The 27,573-nt window shown below is 57.0% G+C and overlaps 3 protein-coding genes across 14 annotated transcripts in view; 1 reads left to right on the top strand and 2 right to left on the bottom strand.

Moving 5' to 3' along the window:
* Positions 1-1,418: 1,418 nt before the first annotated feature.
* On the bottom strand, positions 1,419-5,006 carry RASSF7 (Ras association domain family member 7). 11 transcript variants are annotated; one of them, XM_043970044.1, is made up of 6 exons: positions 4,023-4,823; positions 3,085-3,218; positions 2,324-3,000; positions 2,117-2,236; positions 1,956-2,026; positions 1,431-1,804 (listed from the first exon to the last, which is right to left on the bottom strand). In XM_043970044.1, the coding sequence occupies exons 2-5, from the start codon at positions 3,185-3,187 to the stop codon at positions 1,970-1,972; spliced, it is 957 nt and encodes a 318-aa protein (XP_043825979.1). In that variant the 5' UTR covers positions 3,188-3,218; positions 4,023-4,823; the 3' UTR covers positions 1,431-1,804; positions 1,956-1,969. The 11 variants fall into 11 exon arrangements, with proteins under 11 accessions (XP_043825976.1, XP_043825977.1, XP_043825981.1 ...); XM_043970045.1 differs by having other exon boundaries at positions 1,431-1,801; XM_043970041.1 differs by having other exon boundaries at positions 1,419-1,804; positions 1,956-2,236; positions 4,023-4,827.
* On the top strand, positions 4,736-22,624 carry LMNTD2 (lamin tail domain containing 2). Of its 2 annotated transcripts, XM_043970033.1 has the most exons (16): positions 4,736-4,848; positions 7,045-7,345; positions 7,476-7,628; positions 7,710-7,797; positions 8,346-8,501; positions 10,674-10,739; positions 10,857-10,945; positions 11,037-11,269; positions 11,378-11,522; positions 11,609-11,804; positions 12,662-12,772; positions 21,122-21,241; positions 21,370-21,605; positions 21,838-21,959; positions 22,104-22,156; positions 22,333-22,624. In XM_043970033.1, exons 1-16 carry the CDS (start codon positions 4,752-4,754, stop codon positions 22,489-22,491), a joined length of 2,325 nt encoding a protein of 774 aa, XP_043825968.1. In that variant the 5' UTR covers positions 4,736-4,751; the 3' UTR covers positions 22,492-22,624. The 2 variants fall into 2 exon arrangements, with proteins under 2 accessions (XP_043825968.1, XP_043825969.1); XM_043970034.1 differs by lacking the exon at positions 12,662-12,772.
* Positions 22,625-23,146: 522 nt separating this feature from the next.
* The window catches only part of LRRC56 (leucine rich repeat containing 56), a 72,004-nt gene continuing 67,577 nt past the window's right edge, over positions 23,147-27,573 (bottom strand). The window contains 3 exon segments of the mRNA XM_043970035.1: positions 23,147-23,475; positions 24,256-24,491; positions 24,493-24,578. Coding sequence (XP_043825970.1) covers positions 23,157-23,475; positions 24,256-24,491; positions 24,493-24,578 — 641 coding nt within the window. The 3' untranslated portion in view covers positions 23,147-23,156.

Genomic DNA, 27,573 nt, shown 5'->3' with positions numbered 1-27,573 from the left:
CAGGCTGAGTGGGCAGGAAGCCTGCGAGAGCCCCCACAGCTTGGGGATCTGGGGTGGGGGCGACTGGCAGCTCTTTGTTGGCAGGGAGCTGAGCCTGGCTTCCTCCTCAGGCATCCATAGAGGGTTGGAGGAATATGAAGGCAGTGAGAAGAAAGCTGTCTTTCTCAGGCTCCCTGGCAGCTCAAGGACAGGAAGGCCTTTGACAGGTTGGGCAGCAGGATAAGGGCCTGGGAACTAGCTCTTTCCCAGCCTGAGGGCTAGAGACCAATGGTGCCCATGGGGATATTTGAAAGAGGCCTGGGAAACCAGGGGAAAAGCTGGCACCCTGTGAGCGAGCTGGGCCGTGCCAAGGTCTTCAGGTGTCTACCTTTGTCCTAGAGGTCTGGAGGCCTCCCTCTGCCCCAGTCCCCCACCAGTCAGTGGCCACTGGGCTCCCCCCAGCACAGCATTCCTCCTCTCAATGAAGGCTATGGGACAGGTGCTGTCCCTGCACAGTGCTCAAGGAAGTCCTTTCCTAAGAGGGCAGTCTCCCTCAGTGTAGCCTGGTGCTCACTCGGGTTGCAGAGGGATAAGGAGCCAGAGGCAGGCAGTCTCTGCAAAGAAGAAGAGCACTGACTTCCTTGGCCAACTCCTCTCCGACTGCCTCCGGGTGTGTGCCCAGGGCCTCAGGAATGTAGCACCACCCACAGGCAGGCACTCACTAGCCAAACCTGTCCAAGCAGCCAGGCACAGGCAGGACTGTCTCCGGAGCCCAGAGAGGGCCTCCCTGAATGAGCTCTGAACTCCCAAGGTTGGGCTCCAGGTCCAAAGTGGCCTGGCCTAGCTGGTCTGCCCACTCTCCCCAGCCCTTCAATCTGAACTGAAATTGGCCTGTGAGTCACCCCGCAAGACTCCAGGAAGGAGCTGAGGAGCCGGCTTCTCCCCTGGCACCTCCCTACCTGGCTAAGGAGGGGTGTGGCCCTGGCAGACTTGCCTGGCAGGGAGCAGGCCCCTGCTCTGGGAGTCTCAGCCTTTCTGAAGCATTAGCAGCCCTGTTTGTCACTCCCCCGTTCCTCCAAGTCTGGGTGGGGTGTGTTCAGGAGCTGAGGCTGGCCGGAGCGGGGAGGGCAAGTGCCCAGCTGCCTCTTGCCAGGCTTTTGTCCTTATCCCAAAGTCTGCCCTCTCCTATCCTCTGAGGAAGCCCCTTGCTCTTGTCCTGCTGGGGGCTCTGCCTTCCGTTCAGAGCTTCTGAGATTGTCCAGGAGGGGATGTTTGGACCCTAGGAGGGCACAGCTCTGGATGGGACACCACCAGCCACGGACTGTTCACGGGATGCGGGCTATGGAGTAGGAGGAAGGCGCTAGTAACAAAACAACGGAATGGCTGGGTTTCAGACATTTAGGCAGAGGCTCCAAAACAGCTCAGGCCTCAGGGAAACTCAGGGCTGACCCTGAGGCCACAGCAAAGGGCAGAGATTCAGCTTCCTTTTGGTGCGTTTATTCTAGGGGATTCACACAGTGAGAAGTGGGGGATGCTTCTCAATTCCCCCAAGCAAGGAGACAGCCCTCACCCACTCCTGCTAGGAGTTGACTGGCCACACTATAGGGATCCAGCCAGAGAAGCCTGGGCCGGCCTGTGGGGCCAGCAGCCTCTGTCCGTGGGTCTCTGGCGGAGTGGCTCCAAACCTCCCCTGCGAGCCCAAGTCGTCTTTGCCAGTGTTCTTTCACGCATCTCTGTCCAGTATAGCATGAATGGCTGGGATGCGGGTCCCCCGGCCAGCCAGTGACCATCTTCGGCACGGCCTCGGTGTTCGGGTGAGCAACTTCTGAGAGAGAGATGACTGTGAGAGCCGAGGAGGCCAAGTGAGCAGCCAGCCACGGCTCTGCCCGAGGCGCAGAGGAAGGTGCCAGACAGGTGGGCACACAGGGACTCTGCTCTGTGTCCTCTTCCTGGAGGGACAGGGGCAGCGGACTTACGTGAGCTTTGGGGCTCAGGCTGGACATCTCGGGAAGGCTTGGGATGGGTTTGTTGGTGAGGCCAGAGGATCCTGCAGCAAACAGGGGGTAGTCAAGGGAGCCCTGGGAAAGGGGTTATTTCCCATAGGGTTCCCCTGGTGCCCAGCTCCCAAGGCTCTCACCTGGCTGGGGCCAGAGCCCTGGGGCCGAGGGGCCAGCACAGGCCCAGCCTGCTGGATGAATTGCTGCAGGTTACACTGTCTGAGCTCTCGGTTCAGCTCCTCCACCTCTTGGGCCTGGGCCTGGATGGGTGGGAGAGGGTCGCTATGAAGGGGCCTGGCCCCTTCCTTCAGGATGAGCTGGTGGGTGGTGGGTCAGGCTGGCCTCACCTGCAGGCTCTGCTCAGCCTCCGCCAGGGCCCGGCCCACCATGGCCAGGCTGCTCTCCAGCTTCTCACTCTGCAGGGCCTGGGTCTTCAGGTCCCACTGGAGCCGAGCAGCCACCATCTCATCCTGTGGTCTCTGGGGGCCAGGCACCTCCTGTTGCTGTTGCCTCCAGCGGATCTCCTCCTCCAGGGCTCGGGCCTGAGCATCCAGCTCCCGAAGGCGGCGGGCGCAGTCCTCGGTGGCGGCCTGCAACTCCCGCATGTGGCCCTGGCGCTCCAATTCCTGGTCCAATTCCCGCCGGAGCTCCTCTTCCCAGAAGCCCTCCTGACCCAGCTCGGCCTCATTGCTCTGGACCAGGCACTCCAGGCCCCACAGCTCCCCTCCTACATTCTCCTTTGCTGGGACGGAGCTCCTTCCTGGAGCGGGGGAGGGCCACCCCCTATGGGGCTCACAGGGGGCAGGGGGCCGGGGCCTGTGGGGAAGGCTGGCCCGTTCTGGGGGAAGACAGGGGTCCGAGGCAGGCCGTTCGGCTAGGCTGGGCCCTGTCCGCCGTAGGACAAAGTGGACGTCGTGAGCAAACTGTCCACATGTGGCCTGAGCCCCCACCGGGCACTCCTGGGGCAACATCTGCCTCTCCTTGTCCCGGAGCCGTTGGATGAGCACATAGCGGCCAGTCTGCCCTGGGAAAGAGAAGGAGGTGGTCTGTGCAGAGCCCCAGCTCTGGCTGCCCACCCGCCGGCCAGCCTCGGCGATGCCCTGCTCACCTAGGGCTTGGGCTAGGGCGATGACCACTTCTTCGCAGGTGGTCCGCTCTGAGACGCCGCAGACCACGCGTTGGACTCCATCCACCCACACCTTCAGCTCCATAGGGGCAGGGCCGGGGCATCCCACACCTGACCTGGGGAAGGGCACAGGGGAAGGATGGGGGGGGGATCGAGGAGCTCGGCATGCACTCAGGCCCATTCGAGGGCACCCCCAGCCCCTCAGAAGGCCGAGATGGGGACCTGGCGGGGCAGGGGCAAGTGGACTCCAGGGTCCTCCCCCCTCCACAGGCCGGCCCTTTAAAGGTCCAGGCTCTTCCCTCCACCCCAGGGGAAACACAGATCATTAGCCCACGCGTCTCCTCCCGGGTCTCCTCAGACCGGCTCCCGTTGGGGGGGGGGGGAGTCAGAGGTCAGGAGGATCAGCGTTACCCCCATTGATCCCTGACCCCGCCCCCGGGCCCCGGAAAGCAGCGTCTGACCCTAGTCAAAGGTCACCCCAGGAGGAGAACCCAACAGTCCCGACCCTAACCTCCGGGCCTCTCCCCGCAGCTCCAAACCGACCAACCTCGTTCCGACTGCGGCTCCGGCTCCCGTTCGGGCTCGGGTTCGGGCTTGGGCTCGGGCTCCGGCAGCCCCGCCCCGAGGCCCCACGCCACTACCTGATTAGCTGATCCAGCGAACCCCGCCCCACCTCGCTCCCCTATTGGCCTGTTGCCCCGCCCCGCCCCACCCCGAGCGCCCATTGGTGGCAGGGGCAGCTCGCCCCGCGGCCCCACGTCTCGCCCTCATTGGCCCGATGCCTGTTGCACCATCCCGCCCCACCTAGAGTTCCCATTGGCCATTCTCCAACTCGGGCCCCGCCTCACAATCGTACGCTAGGCATCCATTGGCTACCAAGTCTAGACCGGCCTCCCGGCCTCCAGTCGCGTCTCGTTTACCTGGCTGTCGCCCCGCCCCCCGCCCATTGGTCACTTTCGGGCTTGCAGGTATGGGGGGCGGGGCTTGATGTGGTCACGTGGTCCGGCCGTCTCCAAACTCTAGGGGGTCTGGTTCGTTTCGCCTCGGGGTCAGCGGTCAAAGTCGTCTCCCAGTACAGACGTCTGGATCACCTTGCCCACGGAGACGGGAATGGTTTTCGTGATGTCCAGCGTGCCATTGCTGACCTTTGCCCTCTATGTGACCTCTGACCCCATCATTTATCCAGAGGAACCTGATTTCCGGGTACCTGCTCGGAGCCGTAGGCCTCACCTCTCCGTCCATTGGCCCTGGATAGCCGCCCCGCCCCCCTTTTCCCGCACTCCCATTGGCTTAGGTCCGGCTCCCGGCTTTTGCGGGGGAGCTGAGATGAGGTGGGTGAGTTCCGGCAGCAGCGGGAGGCGGGGCCTGAGGCGCGGCCACCGCTTTCAGTCTGCGCACGCGCGGCTTCAGGCCCATTTGTGTCCAGTGGTATTTCTAGGTACTAATTGATGCCCACGTGGTGTGGGTTCCCTGCGAGTAGCCAGGGCCCTGCCCGAAGCTACACGCGAGTGCAGGGGCCTACGGGGCCGGCAGGGGGAGCTCCTCAGACGCGGCCCTTGGTTGGCGGGTGGCTGGTGAGGATGAGGATGAGGAGGGGCAACGAGGCGGGACTTGGAAGGGGCGGCGTGGGGAGGGCCCTGGGGAGAGGGATGGCCGGGCCCAGCCTTAGAGTGACTGTTGTGAGACCCCGAGGGTCCGGGAGATGGCGACCCTCAGACGGCCAACCAGGCAGCTACGTGACTCCAGGTAGGTGGGTTGGGGTGGGGTGGAGGGGCTTCTCATCCTCCTTTGCTGTCCACCTGTGTCCCAGCTCTCACCTGCGGCTCCCTGGGGATCGGCCTCGCCCTGATAACCCTCACCAGCGAGGGGTAGAGTCGGGGGCTGTCCTGCAAGCCTGGGAAGAGTCCTCCAGCCGAATGGGTGGATAGGAACCACCTGTCCCACGGGCCCGGAAGGTGGCTTGCTCAGACATCAAGGACACGAAGGGTCCTTGACATCTGTCTTGGCTTTTGTCCTGCCAATGGACTGATGACTCTGGAAGGGAGTGAGGACCATGACCCCACCGGACTCCAGTGCAAGGAGAAGTCAATGGTCCTCTTTGAAAAGGAAGGATCTCCCTGCCTTTGTCTAGGGCCCCCCCCCCCAGCCCAGCTCAGGTGTTACCTCCTCCAAGAGGAGGGAAGAGAAAGAAATCAGCATTGATTAAGTACCTACTGTGTGCCGGACGCTGACAGGTGCCAAGCACTGACAGGCGTTGGCTCCTGCCGGAGAAGAGCTCCCAACCTGCAAGTACCTTCGCATAAATGAGCTGTCGACAGCTGCTGTTAGAGACAACAGAGGAGGCACTAGATGTATAGTGGGTATATTTGTATTCGTGCCCAGAGTGTTTCCCCCATTAGACCGTAGCCTTTTTGTGCCTTTGTCCCCTCAGTTGCCAAGCAGCACCTGCTAAATATACTTGTCAATGGCTAAGGACAGTGCAGTGGGCGTGGAGTCTGCTTTTGTTTTTAGTTCGGGGGGGGGTGTGGGGGGGGGAGAAGGGGAGGGTCTCAGCATCATCAATGGCAGCAGAGAGGTGGCAGACTGCTTCTGTTTTCTGAGCTGAAGACCACCAACCTTTGGGCTGGAAGCAGAGGAAATCCGGCTACACAGCACCTCCCTGAGGAAGGTGCCGTCCCACTCCCCACTGTGGCTTTTCTAGTCATTCTGACTCTCAGACCCTCCATTAGCTCCAGTAACATGCACATCAAAAGGACCTCTCGCTTGATCCAATCCTCCCTACCCCCCCTTCCTCTTTGGGGCTGAGCCGGAGGGGGCCACTTCTCCCATTCTCTCTTCTTCTGCCCTCCCCAAAGTCACCAATGATGAGCCAATCGAATGCCTTTCCCAAGCCTCCTCCCTCTGACCCTGGCATGTCACCTCTAGGAAAGGTCTTCCCAGTCTGGGGTTCTGTGCCTTTGCACTTTGGCCTTCCCCGGCTAGTGACAGGAAGTCTTTTGGGGTGGCCCTCAGTGTACCTTAGCGAGGGAGCTCCTTTCCTCTACATCTCTGCAGTCAGCGAGGTGCTGGGCACATCGGCATGTCTCACTTCCCTAAGTGACCCTTCTGCTCCAGCTGAACTGTCCCGACACTCTTCTGGGTGACTTTCAGCCTCCGTGCCTGTGTCCTTTCACTGGGTGCTCCCCATGTCTTGCAGCAGCTGACCTGACCCCCTCACCTCGGAGGAGAGGGAGGAGGGGAAGGGGATCTCTGTCAGAGGGAGGGGTGGAGGCCCTCTCTAGGGAAGTGCCCCGGCTCCTTCCCCTTCCTGCCCCTCGGCCGGCCTCCCAGAGGAGGCAGTATCCCTTGTCTAGGGCTGAGGGCAGGATTCGAGAGTCACAGTGTGGGAAAAACTCTCTTCAACTCCGTGGTGCCATCGGAACCGAGCCAGCTGCTCCTCCCACTCCTGCTTGGGAGGTCTCTCCAGGCCAGCCTCATGGTGCCCATGTCTTTCTTTCTCATCTCTGAAACCACCCCTGCTAGAGCCTAGTGCTCTGGAGGGAGAAACTGAGGCCTCGGAAATGCCGGAGCGTTCTCAGAACAAACAGCCCCTCCTTACCTCTGGGGCCTTGGGGAGGTGGGGAGGGTGCTTGTAACCATGGAAACAGCAACAAAGCCCGGGCTCCGGAGCCCGGAGCTCACAGTCTGCCTCAGGTGAGGGGGGAGGGGCAGGAGCCAGACCTGGATAATTGGGAGGCGAGGGGGGCATCTGGCTCAGGCAGTCAGGGGTGGGGGCAGATGGGGCAAAGGAATCCTGTGGTGCCTCCCTCCCCACAGCTGGTGGCGATCAGAGCTCTTAGCCAGAGCTGCACAGGACTGCCTAGGGCTATGGGCGAGGCCCCCCAGGGGCCAGGCTGCCTCCTCCCCACTGCAGACTTAGAGGTTGCTGCTCCCCCTCCCCAGGTGGGCACTTCGGTGGGCTGTGGGAGCCCGGCATCTCTCCCAGGCCCGCTCCGCTCCCTCCAAGAACACCAAGGATGGCTGGGCAGCCTGCGGAGCAGGGGGGAGGCGCCTCCTCCAGCCTGGAGCAGCTGGGCAGCGACTTGGGGCAGGAACTCAAGGTGCATGACCCCTCCTGGACCATCTCCTGGCCCTCCTTCATGTGGAGCAGTGACGTCCTGGAGGCCACAGAGTCTGGGCTGATGCCTGAGGGAGCTGACGGCAAGCTCTCCTCTGGCTCCTTCGTGTCTCCCGACAGCCCGCAGTAAGGACCCTGATGGAGGGTCCTGGTAGGGGCCAGGGTCTGGGGAAGGGAGAGCGCCACACCCGCGGCCACAGTCTCTGGCTGGGGGGGGGGGGACTGGGTTCAAAGGCCTGGGATGTGGTCACTGCAGGTGCCAGTCAGAGCTCCTGGATCCAAGAGTGCTGAGGCTGCTGCTGGCCCAGAGGGAGCTGGAAATTCAAGGCCTTCGGAAGGCTGCCCAGTGTGGCCCCGGGAAACGAATGACGTACATCCTGCATGAGCTGACCGACGCCAAGCCCGAGAGGTCAGGAGCCCTCAGCCCCCTTCCCCTCCAGGGCCCCCTCTGCCCACAGCCGCTCCCACCCCTGCTCTGACCTTCCTCCAGGACCTCCCGGGAGCAGATCAAAGCCTTGCAGCAACAGATTGAGAAGATGACTCAGGAGCTGAGGGGCCAGAAGGAGCAAGCCTGTCAGGTGAGACTCTTCTGTGGGCCTGGGGGCACACTCCTGATGTGGTCCTGGGGGCACACTCCCAGTGGGCCTGGGGACACACTCCTGATGTGGTCCTGGGGGCACACTCCTGCTGTGGTCCTGGGGGCACACTCCTGATGTGGGCCTGGGGGCACACTCCTGATGGGGGCTAGGGCACACTCCTGATGGGGGCTGGGGGCACACTTCTGATGGGGGTTGGGGGGCACACTCCTGATGTGGTCCTGGGGGCACACTCCCAGTGGGCCTGGGGACACACTCCTGATGTGGTCCTGGGGGCACACTCCTGCTGTGGTCCTGGGGGCACACTCCTGCTGTGGTCCTGGGGGCACACTCCTGATGTGGGCCTGGGGGCACACTCCTGATGGGGGCTGGGAGCACACTCCTGATGGGGGCTGGGGGCACACTCCTGATGGGGGCTGGGGGCACACTCCTGATGTGGGCTTGGGGGCACACTCCTGATGGGGGCTGGGGCATGCTCCCGGTGGGCCCGAGCTTGTCGCCCTGCAACCCCTGCTTGTGTCTCCCCACAGGAGAAGGTGGAGCTGGAGAATCAGCTGCAAGAGGCCCAGGCCACCCTGCGGCGCCTGGAGGATGAGCTGCAGTCTTTCCAGAGATCCTGCCTCTTGCACCTGGCAAGATCTTCCTGGGCTGGCCGAGTGCTGCGCTCCCAGACCGGCAGTGTGGAGGTGAAGGAGCCTGGCTGGACACTGGCCCAGACATGTGCAGCCTCTTCCCCCAGGCCCCTTTTCCTTCCAAGGGCCCGTCCTCTGTCCTGGCCTTCTCTGGTGCTGCCCACAAACAGGATGGGGCCTTGGACAGCCCTTCCCCTGGGGCTGCCTCCTCCTCTCAGCCCGCTGTAGTGTGCCCTGGCCCCTGCTGGAGCTTCTCTCTCCAGACTGTGACCATCTCTCTTTGGACGCTCAGCCCTTCCTTCTGAACTTCTGCGCCTCTGGTCTGTCCTGTCCGACCTCTTGTTCTCAGTCTCCTTTTCTAATTCCTTGTAATTGTAGGAGTCCCTCCCTGGCCCTGAGGCCCTGGCCTGGATGGGCCTGGGCTTCTCCTCTGTCTCCATGGAGTCAGCCTAAGGCCTCTGGTGCTCTAGTCCCTTGCCCTCAGCCGCTCGTTGGACAGATGTGTAAGATGAGGAGCGAGGTGCCCCCTGAGGGCCTTGTCTTGTAGGGATCTCCCCAATGTCCACAGGGGCGCCTCCCTCCTCCCCTCCTCCTCATCCTGCCATCTCTCCCATCATCTGTCTGCCTTGGCCTTGTCTGGGGAAACCTTGACCTGCGTCCCTTCCCCACTATTGATCAGATCGCCCTCCACCTTGTTTCCCTGTTGTCTCTGCTGTTGGAACTGGAGAGCAGGCACCGCCAGACAGTGGGTGCCTAATAGACACACTTGGCAGTCCCCACTGGCTCTCTTCTCTCCCTTCTCCTCTGTGAAAAGAGTGTCTTCACTTCCTTCTCTCTGGGCCACTCTGTTCTGTCTCAGAGGTTCTGGAGCCTCTGAAGCCGTTGCCATGGGCCGTCACCTTCTTCTGGCCAGACTTTCCTCGCTGGGCTTTTGGGATGTGCCCTGACCCGGTTGTCCTCCTCACTGCCCACATGCTCTGGGTGCCCCTTGGGGCTCTGTCTCCCGTGGTGGTCTCATGGGCTACTGTGGACTCCACTGTCCTCTCAGACCCATCTCTCCCAGGCTCCGGTCTCGCCATCCCCTGCCTAGTGGACCTCATGCCGGACAGAACACAACAGACCTCGTGGCCTTTTCCTCGAGCCTTCCCCTAGGCAGAGCTGCTGGTGCAGAAGCCTGGGGCGGCCTTCCCCTTGCATTGTAGGCAGTTATCTCCACACCTTCTGCCCGATGTATGTCGGAGCTCCTCCGTGGCACGCTGTAGGCGCTTCATCATTGCTCGCTAACTGACTGACCCCTTTCCCCCTCAGACTCAGTGTTCCTCCCACTGTTCCTTTTTCTGAAGAGGGCATGACCATCGCCCTTGTCACCTGGAGAATCCATCTCTTCGTCACCTTCCAGTGGCCTTTCCCCCTTCCACTCAGTCCTTCACGTGAGATGAGAAGCAGCCACTAAGTGTCAGAGGCTAGATTTGAAGTCAGGTCTTCCTGACACCAAGCCCAGCCTTCTGGGAGTCTGTGCCAATGAGCTCACTCAAAAACGTACAGTGGCTCCCTGTTGCCTCCAAGGATAAAACATAACCTTTGCCTGAAGTTCAGGGTCCTCAATTATCTGGCTCTAAGCTTGGGCCTAAGGCAGCTGGTAGCATGTGGAGTGACTGCTGGACCTAGAGTCAGGAAGACCTGGGTTCAAATCCAGCCTCAGTTGCTTACTAGCTATGTGACCCTGCCTCAGTTTCCTCAGCTGTAAAATGAGGGTAACAAGAGCCCCAAACTCCCAGAGGTGTTGTAAGGATCAAACATGACAGTATTTGTGAACCTTTAGCTCAGAGCCCCATGCTTGGCACCAAGTAGGTGCCCTCATAAAGCTGATTTCTGTCCTTTCTCCCAACCTGCCAGACACGCTTATTATCTGCCCCCACCTTCTGCATGGCTAAGGCAATCTTCTCATGATCTCTCCCCATCCTGAACCAACGGGTCCCTCCGAGGCTGGACATAAGCCTGCCCCTGCCCCTCCATTCTAATTCTCCTTTGGTCGTGAGTGTGGGTGTGGGTGTGGGTGTCTCAATTTCACGCTCTACCTTGTTCCTCTCCTGAGCTAGTACCCCCGACCCCTGCTCCCCACCAGGGGGACCTTGCCCCCAGGCCAGCTTAGTACTTGGCAGTCAGCACACAGGTGTGGGGGAGGCAGGTAGGCCCAGCTGTGCCCACCAGCCCATTTCTGCCCAGGTGGTGACAGCAGAAGCCCTGATGATGGATTTGAGTGACGAGTCACTGGATCAGAGCCCTCCTGAGGTAAAGTGGTGTGTGTGTGCGCGCGCGCGTGCATGTATGTGGGCCTATTGTCAGGGCTCTTGGGTGGTGACAGGCACAACACCTGTTAGGCCCTGGTCCCACCTCTGGGTCTCTCAGGGGCATCACTTCCGCCTGGAGGACGTGGATTGGAACAGCATAGCTCAGCGTTATCCCAACCTGTTTGAGGACATACACAGGAAGAACAGGTACAAGCCCCACCCCACCTCCACCCCCACCCCACCATGTGTCCCATCCAGGATGACTGGGACCCGTGGCTCTCTCTCACCTTCCACTCAGGCCCACCTCTGCCCATGTCCTGGACTCCCCAGACCACCCTGTGCCCCAACGGGAGAAGTCTCACTGCCGAGATAAGAGCGTAGACTGGAGTCTGCTACCCTGTAGCTCCCTCAGCTCCACAGCCATGACCACGGAGGGGGTCTCCACTGGCCACTCCAGTGTCCCCTCATCTGTAGGCACTGACTCGAGCCCCTCCTTCACCTCTCAGAGCCAGGAGCAGGTTGGCAGCTCTGGTAAGCCAGTGTGGGGACGGGTCCTGCTGCCCCCCCACTAGGGCCCGGAGCGCTGGGATGGGGCCGGGGCTCTGATTCCCCGGGCTCTGATTCACGCTCTCTGGACAGGGGCCCTCCCCGCCCTGGAGCTCAGGAGGCCCCGGGCACGCGTGGACAGCAGCAGCAGCAGCAGCAGCCGCAGCCTCGGGGCCGCCGTGGTTGGCATCGGCCTGGCGAGACCAGGCTCCGTCGCCAGCTCCCACCAAGACCACGGGTGAGTGTCCGCCAGGGGCGGGGCTGGCTGTGGGGCTGTTCCTGGCCCCGCCCATCCCAGGCTAGGCCTGGCTCCCCTTTCCCCAGGAGGAAGATCTTTGACTCCTCCCTAAAGATAGTGAAGATTGACAAGCACGGCAAGTTTATCCGCGTCCTCAACGAGTCCCTGGAGGAGAGCGTGGACATCAGCGGCTTTGTCCTCGAGCAGCTCATCCATCACTTCCCTGTGTGCGTCTACCGCTTTCCCAAGGACACTCTGCTGGCCCCACAGCATCACGTCACGGTCTGTGCCCCTGCCCCCAGTGGGATGTGCTGGGAGATGGAGAGGAGGCCAGGTGGGCTGCCCTCGGGGAGGGTGGGGGCAGCCCTTCCATTCAGGACCCCCCCCCCACCTCCCCCCAGAGCCCAGGCTGGGAGGTCCTTGGCATTGAGTCCCCTAGACCACCTGGACTGGGGAGAGGCCCACCTGGGTCCCCAATCCCTGAAACACCAAATGGGTATGACATGGGGGTACACCGTTTGACTTTGTGATGGCCCTCCGGGCATCGGCCCACTGTTTCCCCAAGAGAGAGCTTCTGCAGGCAGAGGCTGGTGACTCTGCTGACCCTACCAGTGCCTGCTGATTCTGCTGGGGATGAATGTCACTGTTGAGGAAGGCTGGGATAACTGGCAAGTGCCTGGGAAAGGCGAGGAAGGATAGAGGAACATGGGAGAGGTCAGCTGGGTGCCCCTGCTGATGATGACTGTGTGCAAGGACAGGTCTCATTGTTCTGACTTGTACCTCCTGACCGCCTAGAAAGAGTGCGTCTGACCCAAGACTTGCTGAAATTTGAGGGGGAGGGAAAAAGCTGGCACTGTGTGGACGGCAGAGGGTTAGGTGGTGGTGGTGCCAGACCCAGATTCAAGGCTATTCCTTTCCTAATCCTGGTGTATACTTGACTAGCATGAGTGCAGATTGTTGCATATACCGAGTGTTTAATAAATGGTGGTTGAGGGCTTGAAGCCACGACTGAAAGAAACTATCTATAGGTCAAGACTCAGAGGGTAGGTAGCACAAGGGGGTGGGTAAATGAGAGGGCTGGAGTGTCACTGGGACTTAGTGGGAAAAGATTCATACCAGGAACTCATCCATGACAATAGATCGTTGTGTGGGAAGCAAAGGAAACATCCGATAGAAGGAGACAGGGAGAAGCCTCGAAGGTCCAACTAAGTGTCCCTGATGTGGAAGGAAGCCTGGTGGAGAGCGGTCTGGTGAGGATCACAGGGGAGTGAGTGGAGAGCTTGATGAATGTTGAGGAAGGCTGCCTGCCCAGGAGAAGGCTATGGATGTTACTTGCTCACACTTTTGGCAGCCTGGACATCTGCTGGAAGTCTAACTCATCTAAACACCAGTCGTAGATTCTGAGAGTTGGTCCCAAGAGCTGGACTTGTCATCTAATCACTCATTTTCTTTGGCCTGACCTGGGCAGAAAGCTGTCACCACTCTCATCCAGACATGCAGCCCCCTGTCTGGCTCTTCCCCTTTTAGGCCCCTCTTTGTCATAAGAGCCAGTGGGGCTTGGCTCTGGGTTCAGTGCCCACAGAGGTAGCCCCTGCTATCTCTGTCTAGCAGCTCCCTAGTGCCCCAGGTCAGTGACCCTGCCATCGAAGAAAGCTGGCTGAATCTGGCTGCATTTGATCTCCAGGAAGCCAGGCTGGCTGGTGGGGGAGGGCTCGTTGCTTCCTTTTCTGCAGCCAGAGTTTGGCCAGGAATCCAGGGCTTGCTTGCTCATTGCTAGCGGCAGCTTCTAGTCTCTCCACTGTGTGTGTGTGTGTGTGTGTGTGTGTGGAGGGAATTGGGAGGTTTGTCCTTCTCCAGTTCTGTGGAACCCTCCCCACCCCTTCTCCACAACCTTTCTCCCAGCTCTTCTCCTCCCCTGGGATGTGGCTCCCCGGGTCAGGAGATTCAGGGCAATGGGGGCTTCCTTTTCATTCTTCCTCATTTTAAACTGTTTGCTCAGGGTGTCCTTTCTCCTCTGTCTCCTGGCAGCCAAGCACTGCATCGATCCATCTCACTGAGGTGGGAGGCGGGCTTTCTCATTGGCCCTTGGTGTTCCCATGGGTTGCTGAGTATATCCAAGTCCTGGAGCCTGTCACGGCGTGTCCCTTTCCATGCCTGGGAGCCCAGTGCCCCGAATCTTGCTCTGCATCCATTCACATGAGTTGTTCCCGAGTCCTTGAATCCGTGCAATGCATCATTTCTCTTGGAGCAGTAACATGCACAGGGGTAGCTTTCTTTCCAGCTTCTGCCTTGTCTTGGGGGTTCCATCCTCCCCAGGACCAAGGTCTTTCTCCTTGGAAGAGAAGGCAGAAGCAAGGGACAGAGCTGGGAATTCTGGCCTCTTGTCTTGTTTGCCAAGCAGTGTTTTTCAAGTCCTTCTGGTCCATTCTGCTGCCCCTGCCTCCTCCCCCACCCTGAGTGTGCCAAATCCCTCCAAGCTGGAGCCTGAGTCCCGTGGGAGCCAGCCTTCAGAAAGGTGCCAGCCTTCTGCCTCCAGGCTTGGTTATGGTCCTTTCTATAAAATTCACTTAAGAATCAGAGTTCAGGGGCAGCTAGGTGGCACAGTAGATAAAGCACCAGCCCTGGATTTAGGAGGTCCTGAGTTCAAATCTGGCCTCAGACTTGACACTTACTAGCTGTGTGGCTCTGGGCAAGTCACTTAACCCTTACTGCCCTGAAAAACAAAACAAAACAAAAAATCAGAGTTTAGATGCCCTGGGTTCAGCAACCAGTCTCTCTGGCAGAAGAAAGGAGAGGATTGCCCTAATCTAGGTGATTTCTGTTTGTGTTTTCTGAATTGGCTTCCCAGGAGCATCCAGTCCCTGGGCAGGGCCTGCTTCCCTTGCTCTGTTTGGAACTATGAGATCATACCTGTCCTTTATCTGCATCCTCCAAAATGGACCCTCCCCTGATGTGGGTGAGCGTCCTAGACTTCCCCTCTCTGTCCTACTTCAGCCTACTCTGTGGCCTGCACTTGACAGTTAAACAAACAATGGTTCTTGTGGATATCTGTTGATTTGACATCACCTGATTCCCCTCCTTCATTCTCTTCCCTGTTCTAGAGAATCATTTCTTATAATAGAATTGTCTTTTAAAAAGAGGAGAAAAAGATACCCAAGAGGAAGACGAAAAAAGCCCCCCCCCCCAGCTGATGACTCCTTTGAAAAACCTGACGACCTCTCCACATTGTCCATCTTTGGACCCCTCTGCGAGGAGCTGGGGGGGGAGGCATCTTCCTATGGCTCCCTTTGGGGCCAAGCCTCCCTCAGCCTCACGGCTCTGGGTTTCCATTGTTTCCTGGTGGAGCGTTGCTGCAGTTGTGGTGTGTGGGGGTCCAGACTGTGCTGCCTTGCTTCTTGGTCAGCTCTTCCTGCACTTCTCTGCGTTCTCGGGATGTCTGGGCCACCGTTTGTGGAGCTGGTCCTCGGGTGATGGGCTGATGTCTCCTTTGTTTTCTGGACAGTTTTCCGATCACAAGCTCTGTGGGTGGTACCGTGATCCCTCAGCTTTCTGCCACAGTGTCCAGTGCTTGCTTGTCCATCAGGATCCTGCCTAGAATAGGAGCTCTTCCCCTTGTTGGTTCTTCTCTCTTTTGAAGGAGGCAAGTCACATGTTTTTCATTTGGTCTGCTTTTGGGAAGGAGGTGGGGCTTATTCAATTCCACTCACTTGAGAAGCATTTATCACATGCTTCCTTATGCACGTGGCACTGTACTGTGCCTTGGGATGCAAGGACCAACACTATTAGGGGTGTGAGTAGACTTGAGTATGGATGGACTAGACAAGGCACATTGGCACATGGGCCGTGTGTGTGTGTGTGGGAAAAAAAGTAAGAGAGGCGAGCATGGAGGGGATTTGTGTGTAATTAGGCTGGAGAGGTAGGTTGGGACAGGTCGAGAAGAGCTTTCAAAGCCAAACAGGAATTTCTGTTGGTCTCAAAGGAGAGTGACGCGGTCAGATCCATGCTTTAGGGGAATCATTGGAGGTGGGGGATGGGGGAAGAGACTGGAGGCGGGGAGACCAATTTGGAGACTATGTAAGAGACTGAATTAGGGTAGAGATCTGTGAATAAAGGAGGAGACCGATTGCAGAGGTGTGGAGGTAGGAGGCTGAGGAACTTAGAGGATATAGGGGATGAGTGGAAGTGAGGAACAACTGAGGGTGTTAACCTGGGTGGATGCCCTGGGCAGAAATACTGTTGGAAAAAGTGGTTTTGACAGAAAGATCATGAGCTCTCTGGGGGCATGTTGGTTTGAAATGCCTTAAGTGCAAAATGTCTAATAGGCATATATTAAAGTGGAATTGGGGATATAGGTCTATGAGTCATGATGAGCAGAGAATCACTGATTAAACTCATGGGAGCAAGACTAGAGAGGGAGGACAGAGCCTTAATGACACACACTCCCACCTGAGGGACAGGGCATGGAGGATGCAGGTAAGGAGACAGAAAAGGAACAATCAGACATGTTGGAAAAGAAAGAGGAAAGAAAAATGTGGTGAAAATCCAGAGAGGAGAAATATCCAGGCATCAACAGTGTCCAAGAGGCCAACGAGGATGAGGACCCAGGAGAGCTCATCAGATCGATCCATTCACAGATCGTTGCTAACTTTAGACAGAGCAGTCTCCAATCTTTTTTTTTTTTTTTTTTAGTGAGGCAATTGGGGTTAAGTGACTTGCCCATGGTCACACAGCTAGTAAGTGTTAAGTGTTTGAGGCCGGATTTGAACTCAGGTACTCCTGACTCCAGCCAGGGCCGGTGCTCTATCCACTGCGCCATGTAGCTTCCCCGCAGTCTCCAGTCTTAAACATTTTATAAGGTGTGTATATTGGGCAAACATTTATTAAGCACCTACGAGGCCCTGAGGTTACAAAGACAAATGTAAGGAAGGGTGGGCATTCTACCCTTACCACAGTTAATCAACTGAGTAAATGAGGTACTTAAGGAATTGTCCAATAATCTCATCACAATTAATTGGGAAAGATCATAGAATTTTTGTCAGTTTAGTGAAAGGTAATGGACTCTGCACAGGAGACATGACTGGTTGAGTAAGTCAAGTCATAGCTCTAGGTCCACATACCATCAGCAAGTCACTTTGGACTCACAGAGTACAGTGGCAGGCCAGTAGAGTAGTGGCTAACCCTCAGCTAAACCCTTGAGGAAGTTGCTTGTTGGAGGACAGATTTTCTCAGGTGACTGTAAGTTCCAGAAATACTGAGCTCCTAGTGACCTGGGTCAGTAGCAGAGCCCACTAAAACTGCTAGCAGTTGTCACAGGTGTTGGAAAGGGCAACTTTGCCAAACCTTGGGAGCAATACAGTTACAATACTGTTACAGGGCATGGCAGCTCAGCCTAGTCAAGCCTCGCCATGCCATGCCCTGTAACAGTTGGACCCATCTATCGATACCTCACCTTAAGAGGAGCCTGTCTAGGGCCCAGACTGATCCATCCCTGATACCATACCTCCCACAGTGAATTTCACAGGTATTCCCCCGAGCCAGGACTTGCCCTACACATATGTGTTTCACTACCTTTGGCCTTTAAGTTTGAAGCGGCTTTCTCCAGGAATCGTATGTGTACAGGGGAAGAGTGTGTCTCTGGTTCAAGGGGGATTGTTATATGCCAACTGTATATGTCACCTTAGCAAATACCTTGGCTAAGAGCTAATTAAGGTTACTTGCTGATCATGAATAGGAAACCCACCAGTGGGGGCTCATGAGCCACCACCCCAGGTTGATAGCTCTAGAACCAGGAGGAGAGTAGTGCTCCACACCCTCCGGGGATTCCAGCCCACAATGCTAATGCTCATTTGGGTGAAGGCTTCATGGGGTTGCCACATAAAAATGAAACAACCCCCCTCCCTCAAGTTTATATTCTAGGGGCGTGCATGTGTGTGTGTGTGGACAGAGACAAATATACATTTTATACAAGGGAATGGAAGTAATTTCCAAAGTGAGAGAGCACTGACAATGGGGGTGATGATGGAGAAGATTAGGGGAGCCCTTACATAGAAGGTCAGCAAGGGATTCTGAGGCAGAAGTGAGAGAAGAAAGTCTGCCTTTGGGGAATGGCCGGGTGGGAGGTGGGATGGCGTTTGGGAGAACCACAGGCAATGAGTGAGTGCTTGAAGGGAGCCATCCTCACTGAGATGGGAAGGGCTAGGAGACAAATGGTGGGGGGCTTTGACTTCCAGGCAGATTGTTGAACCCAACGTCACACCTCCATCTGTCCCCCCAGATGATTAGGAGAAAGAAGGCTCCCAATGGCAACATTGTTTCTGGGTCATCCTCCCTAGATCTTCACCAAATGTCCCCTGTGTGAGTCAGATCCCAGACAAGGACCCCATCCCACCATGTCTGCTCAACATTAATGACACAAATCCCAGTGAAAACATGGGCCAGTACATATAGATTCCCTTCTGACTACCATGGCCACATTTAGCAACCCTCTTTGGGTGCAGTTGTTGGGTGCTCTGTGCACTTTTGCACCACCTAGCTGCCCATAATAGCGAATATCCATGTCTAAAAGATACTTAAGGCTGGCTGATGGAGTTCATTCTCAGCTAAGAATTCTTTTTTTTTTTTTTTTGGTGGGGCAATGGGGGTTAAGTGACTTCCCCAGGGGCACACAGCTGGTTTGATTTAATGTTGTTTTCAAGGGAAATTTGGGAGAGCTCAGGCAACTTCCTGGCTCCTCTCCATCATCTTAACTCCATCCCTGGAACTCCAAATGACAGTACTTGTAAGCCAGTCTTAAGGCATTGTAGAAATATTGGCTATTGTTGTAACAACTCATCTAGTCAGTAAAAGTTCCAAAGGAAAAGACAAAACTTTTTGAATTACAGTGACAGACTAGTCATTTTGAGAGTCCCCCAAGGCTCTGTCTTAGCTCCTTTTCTCCCTCTAGACTATTTCTCTGGGTGATTGAGTCAGCTTCTGTGATTTCAATAATCATCTTTATCTCAGAAGCAGCTGGTGGTGCAGTGGAGAGAATGCCCAGCCTGGAGTCAGGAAGATACTACCTAGCTGTGTGACCCTGGGCAAGTCACTGAACTTTTATTTGCCTCAGTTTCTTGGACTGTAAAGTGAAGATAATAATAGGACCTACCTCTCAGGATTGTTGTTAGGACCACATGTGATATTTTCTAAAAGCCTTTAGCAGTGCCTGGCACACAGTAGGTGCTATATAAATGGTTATTTCATTCCCTCCCTTTCCTTTTTCCCTAATGCAGATGACTCTCAGATACCTCCAGTCTTCCATCTCTAACTTGTATATTAGACATCTTGAACCAGATGTCCTATAGACATCAGGGTGATGTCATGGCTTGCACTAAATTGTATTTAAGTGAGAGAGGGTTGTGCAAGGTCACCAACATCACTCTCCTCCAGAGCCATCTGGGTGCAGTGGCAAGATACACTTAAGGATAACTGGAGATGGCCTCAGATGTTTAAGGCAATTGGGGTTAAGTGACATGCCCAGGGTCACACAGCTAATAAGTGTCTGAGGTAAGATTTGAACTCAGGTCCTCCTGACTTCAGGGTCAGTGCTTTATCCACTGTGCCACCTAGCTGCCCTACAAAGCAGATGCTTAATAAGTGCCAGTGGACTGACAACATTTTGCAGGTCCTGGTGTTGCTAGAACAATCCAGGAATGAACCCACAAGATGTAGAGAATTATCAACTTCATCTAGAACCACTTCAAGTATATCCTCTCCATATTTCCAGTGCTAAGGAGTCCCCATCACCCTTGGTAGTGGGAATATCAGAGTCAGGTGAAGGACATTCGTTTAGGTAACACCCCCTCCTGAACCACACCCTCAACTTGCACTGAGGGCTGTATCACCATAGAGGAGCTGCTACTTTGTATTTGCCCCCTCTGGTGTGTGTCCCCTTAACATTCAGTCAGTAGATACAATTCTCTCTTAGCACAGGCATTTCTAAGACAAAGTTAACAAATGTCTCCACCACCACCCTCCCCTCAGTAAACTTGGGGTGCATCTGTGGGAAGAGTGAGCACAGAGTGAGAGTGAGGCAGGCATATATGGAATACCTTGTTCCGACAACCCACATTTCCAGAACTTGGGGCCTCAGCGCCCTTTCTCTACTCCTGGAGATGTGGCAGGGCCCCCCTTTTGGCTTCAGGGTCTCTGCTGGATGCCCCATTCAGCAGGGCTTTCAGGATCTTCTCTGCAATCGGGCTTTCAAATGTCAATCTTAGCTTCTATTTCTTGGGGTTTAGAGCTAGCTCTCTTCTCTGCTGCTGCCTACCTCACTTATTTACATCTGACAGGAAAGTGTGCGTCCCTGTTTGCTTGCTGACTCCCATACAAAGGCATGAATGCCACAACTACTGCAGATGGTACTTCCTGGGGGAAGAATTCCATTGCTAGATGCCCCACCTGATTAGGAGAAGAGAATCCCCCTCCTCTTCCTCTAGAAATGAAGAGTTGTGTTCTTCCTTGACTGTGGCTCCCATGTGAACTTCAAGAACTCTGAAGCAGCTAGAACAGAGACAATTGTGCAGACAGTTGTCCGCCAGCCAATGGCATTGGCCCTTATCATTGAATCAGATGAAGAAAGATATTCATATCCCACAAAGCAGGATCTGGGTATGATCTGCCTGGTTCCCTGTGCAGACTTCCTGGGGTGTGAATAGCTCCTCCTGGACTTGGAGAAAGGGACCAACTACAACATTTCAACTGGAAGCACCCCCGCAAGTCTTTCTGGAGGCTACCATCCATGCACACTTCCTGGGGACTGGAGCCCCTGGTGCACTCACCTGCACTCACCCTTGCCTCCCCACCCCCATGCCCCTTCGGCACAAAGGACTTGGAAAGGGCCCAAACAACCTGTCTCTTCAACAGAGAGTGGTGGGAATGGGGGTGGGGGCAGGGGAGAACCTTTGTCACTCGGGGAGCTGCAGCTATCAGTTCTCACCACTTGCAGACAGGTGCCTTTACTGCTCCCTATGACCACCACTAACCACTGACATCTCTTGGTCGCTTCCCTTTCTGCTGCTGATGTCCAGGTGTGTTCTTTCCCTCCTCTGGCTGCTTCCCCCAGACTTTGCTACTTGCTTGCCTCTGCTTATGAGCCCAGCAAATAGCTGGGTAGGCATGACCACGCTTGGACCCATCACACAGGCTTTTAGGGAATGTCATTCCCAAGGAGAACTCTGCATTGGAAGCAGACTTGTGAATACAGAACCCACCCCTGTTCCCTTGGGGGTATTCTGAAAAAGCTGCTTGCCTTGTAAGAGGACCCCAGTAAAGGGGACCCCCAAGCTTCAGAGCCTCTTTAAACAGGTCGCTTTGGGCTCTGGTCAGGGCTGGGCTGGGCAGTGGTGGGATTCTCAGGTCCAGGCCCCTTGGGCTCACAGTCTGGCTCCTGTTCACCTCAGCTCATGCGGACCTGGGTCTCTCCCAGATAACTCCCTCTCAGGCAGTCTCCATTTCCTGAGTGTTTCTTGCTTTCTAAGGAGAGAGGGTCCTAAGGGAACATATCCTTTCCCATGTGGCTGATCCCAGGGACGGGGACTGGTCTGACAGGACTCTTTGGGCAGGTGTGGGGTGAAGGGGTCAGTCTGACGAGGAAGCGCATGCCCCAGACACTGCAAAGGGAGCTGATTCATTTCTACACCAACCCTGGCTGTGTTACCCTCTTGTTGAACCCCGAGGGGCAGGTGAGTGGTAGGGGCGACAGTCAGGGTTCCACGGGAGGGAGGCTACCACAAGTGCGGAGAAACCACCATGGGCAGGGAAGGCTCTGGCTCCTCTCTTGGGGGGAGGAGGTGACCAGTCAGTCCCCCAGGTGATGAGCCAGTATCAGGCACGACACTGTGTGACCGAGGTCTCCAAGTCCTTCACTGATCACACGGACGTGTCTGTCGACTGCTTCCCCCTTACGGAGGCTGAGAGAGAGAGGCCCCAGGAGGTCCCAGGCCTTGGGAGCAAGAGCCACCGCTGGCATTCCCGGGCACGAAAGAAGACCAAGGTCCCAGGGCCTCCCCGGGCCCTGGAGGGCCAACCTGGGCCCCACCGATGCAGGTGTGCAGTGGCAAGGAGGGTGGAGATGGTCCCGGGCTCTCCAGCTCCCCAACCCTGGGCTAAATGTGCCCTCACTTTCCCCTTCCGCTGCTGCTACCCCCATCCCTAATTCTTCCAGTGACCCAACTCTGCAGACCCCACTCAGACCTCACCCATTCCTCTGCTCCTGCCCCATGCCAGCCTCTGCAAGGTGCTACACCTATGCCCACTAACCCCGCCTCCCCCTTCACAGGCCCCTGAATCTCATCCCCAGCATCAACGTATCCAAGAGCTTCAGCCAGCGGGAGCCTAAAGAGGCTGTGGCCTATAAGGAGTCTCTTCATGGTGTCATGGTGCCGCTCCCCAGTATTCCAGGTGGTTCCTCTCCCTCCTCATGGCTTGTCCCTCCATCCTCACGCAGACTGTTCCCCATGCCTCTCCCAGATCTCCATCCCTGCCCATGAGAGGTGGGGGGCTGTGGGCTGATCCTCATGCCGTCCCTCCATTTTCCCCAAACAGAGCTAGCACAGTTGCCAGACATTGGCAAGAAGATGCAGGAGAAGTGCATTCCTGTGAGTGGTCGTGTGCATGTTGTGCTGTCTGTGTCTGTATAAGGTCTCACAAACTGGAGAGTATGTGTGTGTGTGTGATGGGCTCAATCAAGAGGGGGGGGGGGACATTTGGGGGAGGGGGCTAGCCTGGGAGCCAGGCCCTGCCCACAGCCAGCCCCTCCCCTCCCACCCCGCAGAGAGCAAACCAGTTCCTGCCACCACGGATCTGCAGGAAGTTTGTAGATGTTGACTGTCCCATGGTGGCCCTGAGCGTGCAGAAGACTGCTGAGAGCCGATTTGGGCTGAAGCAGCTGAGTTACCCTCCCATCACCAAAGAGCTGCGGGAGCCTCTGTGAGGGGGGCGGGGCGGGGCCACAGACATATTCCACAATACATATGCCTCAAGTAGCTGAGTGACCGGCTGGCTTGGACGGGAGGCTGCCTGTGATTTGGGGGGGGGGGTGCGGCGTGTGTGCCTCTGTGAGGAATTCCCGGTCAAGGCACCCCCAGCCAGCTCCTAGCCTCTGGCTGCTGGGGGAGGGAGCCAGGAGCAGAAGTGAGACACTGGCTGCTGGACTTCTCTATTAACCAGTATTAACTGAAAATAAACCCCATTACATTTCTGTCCAAGCAAGAGTAGACAGTGATTGATAGAGGCCCCGCCCCAGTGTCTGCTGGTCCCTAAGCAAGCTCCCATGGTCAGGCGCCAGGCCCCCACACATCCGCACACCCACCAGGCCGAGGTCCCCACTCGGCCCAGCCTCTCCCATCCCAGGACTTGTGGGGGGCAGTGGGGATGGCCCCCAGCTGGGCACTGGCTGGCTCTCATTCCTGCCGCCCCCTCGCCTCCAGAGAGTCACTGCCAGGACTCAAGGATCTTCTTGTGGGCGGTAGTTAAGGGGGCCTTCTCTGGGCTCTGCCCCCTTGGGGTCGGCTGCAGGTCTTGGATCTGGCACCAGGGGCCTTGGGGGCCAAGTCTGCCCGCCTAAGCAGCTCCCAGGACCCAGCTGCCACCACCATGTTAAGACTTGGAGTTCCTCTGGGGATGTGCTGGGGGTGTTGGGGGTGGGGTAGCGGTGGGTCCCAGGCTGGGCCTGCTGGGCAGCCTGTGTAGGGTGTTGGTGCTGCTGGGGAGCGGCCGAGCGGGGGCTGCCAGGAGCATCTTCTCTGGGGCCTTGGCTGGAGAGCAGGTAACAGGCTGCCTACAGGCCGGTCCTTTGGACGCACTTTTCTCTGCCTGATGTCTGAGGAGGGAGAAGCCGGGATCCAGTGGGGAGGGTGTGTAGGAGCCAACAGACACTGGAGATTGGACGGAGGCTCTGAGGCTTCTGGGGTTGTGCCTGAGGAGGAGAGAAGCAGCTGAAGACCTGTCCTGTCCCCTCCTGCCTGCCCAGGAGTCCTGCAAGGGGCTGGGGCTTCCCTTCTCCAGCCCCACCCGCCCTTGTCTCCTCTTCAAGGGCTGGATTAATGCCTGGAGCAACAGGGTAGATAGTGCAGTAGGGGCAGGGCTTTCCCACTCATTCCCAGGGCACTGGGCTCCCCGTCCCCCTCCTACCAGGAGAGGATGGGGCTGGGAGGGAAGGAGGAAGGAGACACAGGAAGGAGAGACAGAGACAGAGACAGGGAGAGAGACAGAGAGAGAGAGGGGAGAGAGAGAAAGACAGGGACAGGGAAGAGACAGAGACAGAGGGGGGGAGAAACAGAGACAAAGAGACTGGAGAGACAGGGACAGAAAGAGGAGGGAGAGAGACAGGTAGAGAGGGGAGAGACACAGGGAGAGAGAGTCAAGAGAGACAGAGAAGAGAGACAGACGGACAGACAAAGGAGAGATAGCCAGAAAGAGAGGAGGGAGACAGAAGCAGAGAGGGGAGAGACACAGAGACAGACAAAGATAGAGACAGATACAGGAAGGAGAGAAAGAAGCAGACATGGAGAGAAACAGAGACAGGGAGACAGAGACAGAGAGGAGAAAGAAAAGAGGCAGACAGAGATAGAAGAGACACAGAGACATGAGATGGACAGAGAGAGACAAAGGTCACAAGAAAGGGAGAGGAGAGACAGTCAGGGTCCTCCTTCCTCCTGGGGGGTGGGAAGAACAAGCATTTGGAAGTGTTCTTTACTTGGGCTCGGTGGGTCCAGATCCCATGGCTGGCCTGACTCCTCGATGCTCTGGCTGGCTCTGGGATCCTGGGCTTCTCAGGGCAGTGAGACACCTGAAGGGAGTCAGCATGGCAAGCCTCTCCCCTAGGTGGGCCCCTGCCTCCGAATTGGCCAATGGGCTGACAGTAAGGTTGAGGCTCAAGCGCCTGCCCCTGAGCTCCGACCTCGAGCGCCCGCTGGGGCTGGGCAGCGGGGGGAGGGGATGGATGTTTGAGGGCAGAAGGAATCAGGTGGTAGCTGGGCCCGGCCAGCCACATGCTGCTGCTCATGAATTTGGAAGGATCTGGAAGGCAATGGAGGACATGGGCTGAGCAGGATGACAGACGGCAAGGGGACACGGACCCTTCCCGGTCTTTGGAGGCTCTGAGTGTTTGGGCCTTGCCCTCCTCTGGCCTCCAGGCACCTTCAGGGAAAGTGGCCCTAATGGGCTGATGCCCAGATCCCCTGGGGAACACGCCCAGAGCCAGGCAGAGCAGGCCAGTGCCAACCCCACGTCCAGGGGCCCCTGCTGGGGGCGGTCTGCGGGGTCCCTGTGATCCACCAGCAGGCTGTTTCTTTCCTTCCTTCCCCCAAGCCCAAGGGCCCTGCCCCAGACATTCCAGGCCACTGGCCCACCCCCTTCTCTCTAGCCTCAGCTCCAGGTACTGTGCAAAGCCTTGGGGATGCAAAGAAATGCCCAAGATAGTCCCTGATTTCAAGGAGTCTACAGTCTAAGGTGGGAGAAACATTCAGGCGATGGACCAATGAGATCTATACAAGGATAATGGGGATGGATTAGAGGGAAAGCCCTAGGGGGTGGGGAGGGAGAGAGAGAGAGAGAGAGAGAGAGAGGGAGAGAGAGAGAGAGAGAGAGAGGCCATAGCAAAGACTTCCTGAGAGACACTGGAAGCCAAGCAAGCCAGGAGGCAGAGATAAGGAGAGTGCACCAGGCAGGGGGCACAGCCAGGGCAAATGCCTGGCATCTGGAGATGGAGTGTCCTATGTGAGGAGCAGCCAGGATGGTGGGCTGGATTACAGACTACATGGAGGGAGGGGAAAGGGAGGGGCCAGGGTGAAAAGGGCTTTGAAGGCCAGATAGGAATTTCAATCTGATCCTGGGTTGATGGAGTAGGGCAGTGACACTGGTCCCTTTGGAGGCAGAGATTGGAATGAGGTGATGAGGGTCTGCGCCAGGGTGGAACAGTGTCTGTACCAGGTCTGAAGGATAAACCTGGCAATGGATCGCCTTTTGGGGGAGAAATCCAGGAGAGGAGGTTTCATGCCAGGGCTAGAGGAGGGCGTGTTTCCAACAGTCACAGCCAAGTTGAGGCAGCGCTGCCCGGGGGGGGGGGGCGGCGGGGAAGGAGAATAAGGTCAGTTTGGGAGCTGAGCCCTCCAGTCTGAGAGTCCCATCGTTAGCTAGCAGTGACAGGAGAGGGATCAGGACTGCATCCATGGCTGTGGGAGCCTCCTGCAGAAATAGGCTTCTGGAGCGGCTCCATCTGGGGTCCTCGGATCGATCATTCATTTGGATGGGAAACTTTCAGTATCATTTCTCTTCGTTCTAGTTCTGTGCATTTTCTTTGATTAATTTCGACACGTTCTCCTGAGAAGGGCCCATAGTCTTTGCCGGACTGTCCGTGACTCAGGGTTAAGAGGGCCCGGGACAGAACTCGGGGGACCCCAGCAGCTGTGGGGGGAGGGGAAGGTGTGGCTGGAGAGAGGAGGAAGAGCAGGACAGAGCAGAGTATCCAGCAGAAGAGGGTGATGGAGCCCAAAGGATAAGGACTGAGAAAAGGTCAGCTCCCGTTCCCTGCACCATCTATGAGTAGCTTCCCTCAGTGGCTGTCTGCCCCCACTTACAATCCCAGCAGCCTCTGGGGTGCTCCCTTCTCTGCTCAATGAGTTCAGGGCCTGGTTCACAGTCTTCCTCTCTGCCCCAGCCCCTGCTTTCATACAGGGGACCCTCGCTGTCCATAGTAACACCCTCATTTCCCGGGTCCTCAGTGTACTTGCCATGACCCCTGGAGCCACACACGGACCCACAATGCATCACTTCCATGGTCATGAACTCAGAGAGTCCTGGTGGGCCCCAGTCTGTGCCCCACAGCCTGAGCCCTGGGCTTCCCCAGCTCCAAGGCCTCTGAGTCCCTCTCTTGCCCCAGCCCACCTACTGCCAGCCCTCCATCCAGCTGTGCTCTTCCCATCCCCTCTGGGACGCCGAGGGGAGCTTGCTCAGCTCTGTTCTGTCTCTTGCCCAGCCATACCGCTATCTTGGGTCCCTCCAGCCCACAGCTGGGGCTGACTGACAGGCCTAGGTTCTATAATCTCCCCTGGGCCCTCCCTTTTAGCGCTCTCTCACCCCCCCAGATGACAGCTGTCTCCTCTCCTTGTCCTCACTTCACATGTGTATCAGCATTGGCCACACCATCCTCCTTGGCCTCCATCTCCTTACCAAGGCCCAAATGACCCCATCCACCATCTTCCCTGGTACCCAGCCATACCTACTTTCTCAGCTAGAGTGGCCTATCTCCTGGCTGCTTCCCTTGGGCCTACAAATGTGACCCTGTGGGCCAAGCTCAGAGCTGGCTCCCTCCCAAGGGCCATCCAACTGTCCTTGAGAAGGCCACCAGTGCCCCTGATTCCTCCCCCCTGCCCGTCTTCTGACCTCATTATTCATGAAACTGCTCTCTCCACAGGGACTAGTGATCTCTCCATGGCCTTCTCTTCAGCCTCCTTCACCCTGACCCTGTGCAGGTTTGGGGCCCGTCTCTCTGCAGGCTCTCCTCCCTACCTGACCGCTCCTCAGTCTCCTTTGTTAGCTCTTCCTCTAGGCCAGGCCCAGTAACAGTGGGTGTCCATGCCATGGGTTCTGTCTTGAGCCCTCTCCCCTGCTTCCTCTCTATTAAGTTTACGTGGTGATCATCTCTGCATCTACCTATCTAGCCCTAACCTGTCTGCTGACCTAGTCTCCCATCTTCAGTTGACCCTGGACATCTCCAATTGGATGACCCAGGGGCAACAGAAACTCCACGTGTCCAAAACAGAACCCATTGTCTTTCCCCCAGACTCTGCCTGTGACTGTGGAGGGCACCACCATCCTCATTCCCCAATGCTGATGACCACCTGTGATTCTCAACTCCTTACCTTCTTTCATCCCCTAAATCCAATCTATTGCCAAGGCCTGTCAATTTTACCTTCTTAATCTCTCTCAAGCATACCCCCTTTTCTCTCTGACATTGCTGTAGACCTTCATCTCCTCACACCTGGACTACCGCAATATCCTACTGTGATGCCTG

The sequence above is a fragment of the Dromiciops gliroides genome, chromosome 6 (genome assembly GCF_019393635.1).
Source record: "Dromiciops gliroides isolate mDroGli1 chromosome 6, mDroGli1.pri, whole genome shotgun sequence".
Lineage (NCBI taxonomy): Eukaryota > Metazoa > Chordata > Mammalia > Microbiotheria > Microbiotheriidae > Dromiciops > Dromiciops gliroides.
This window is presented reverse-complemented; position numbering and strand designations above follow the sequence as displayed.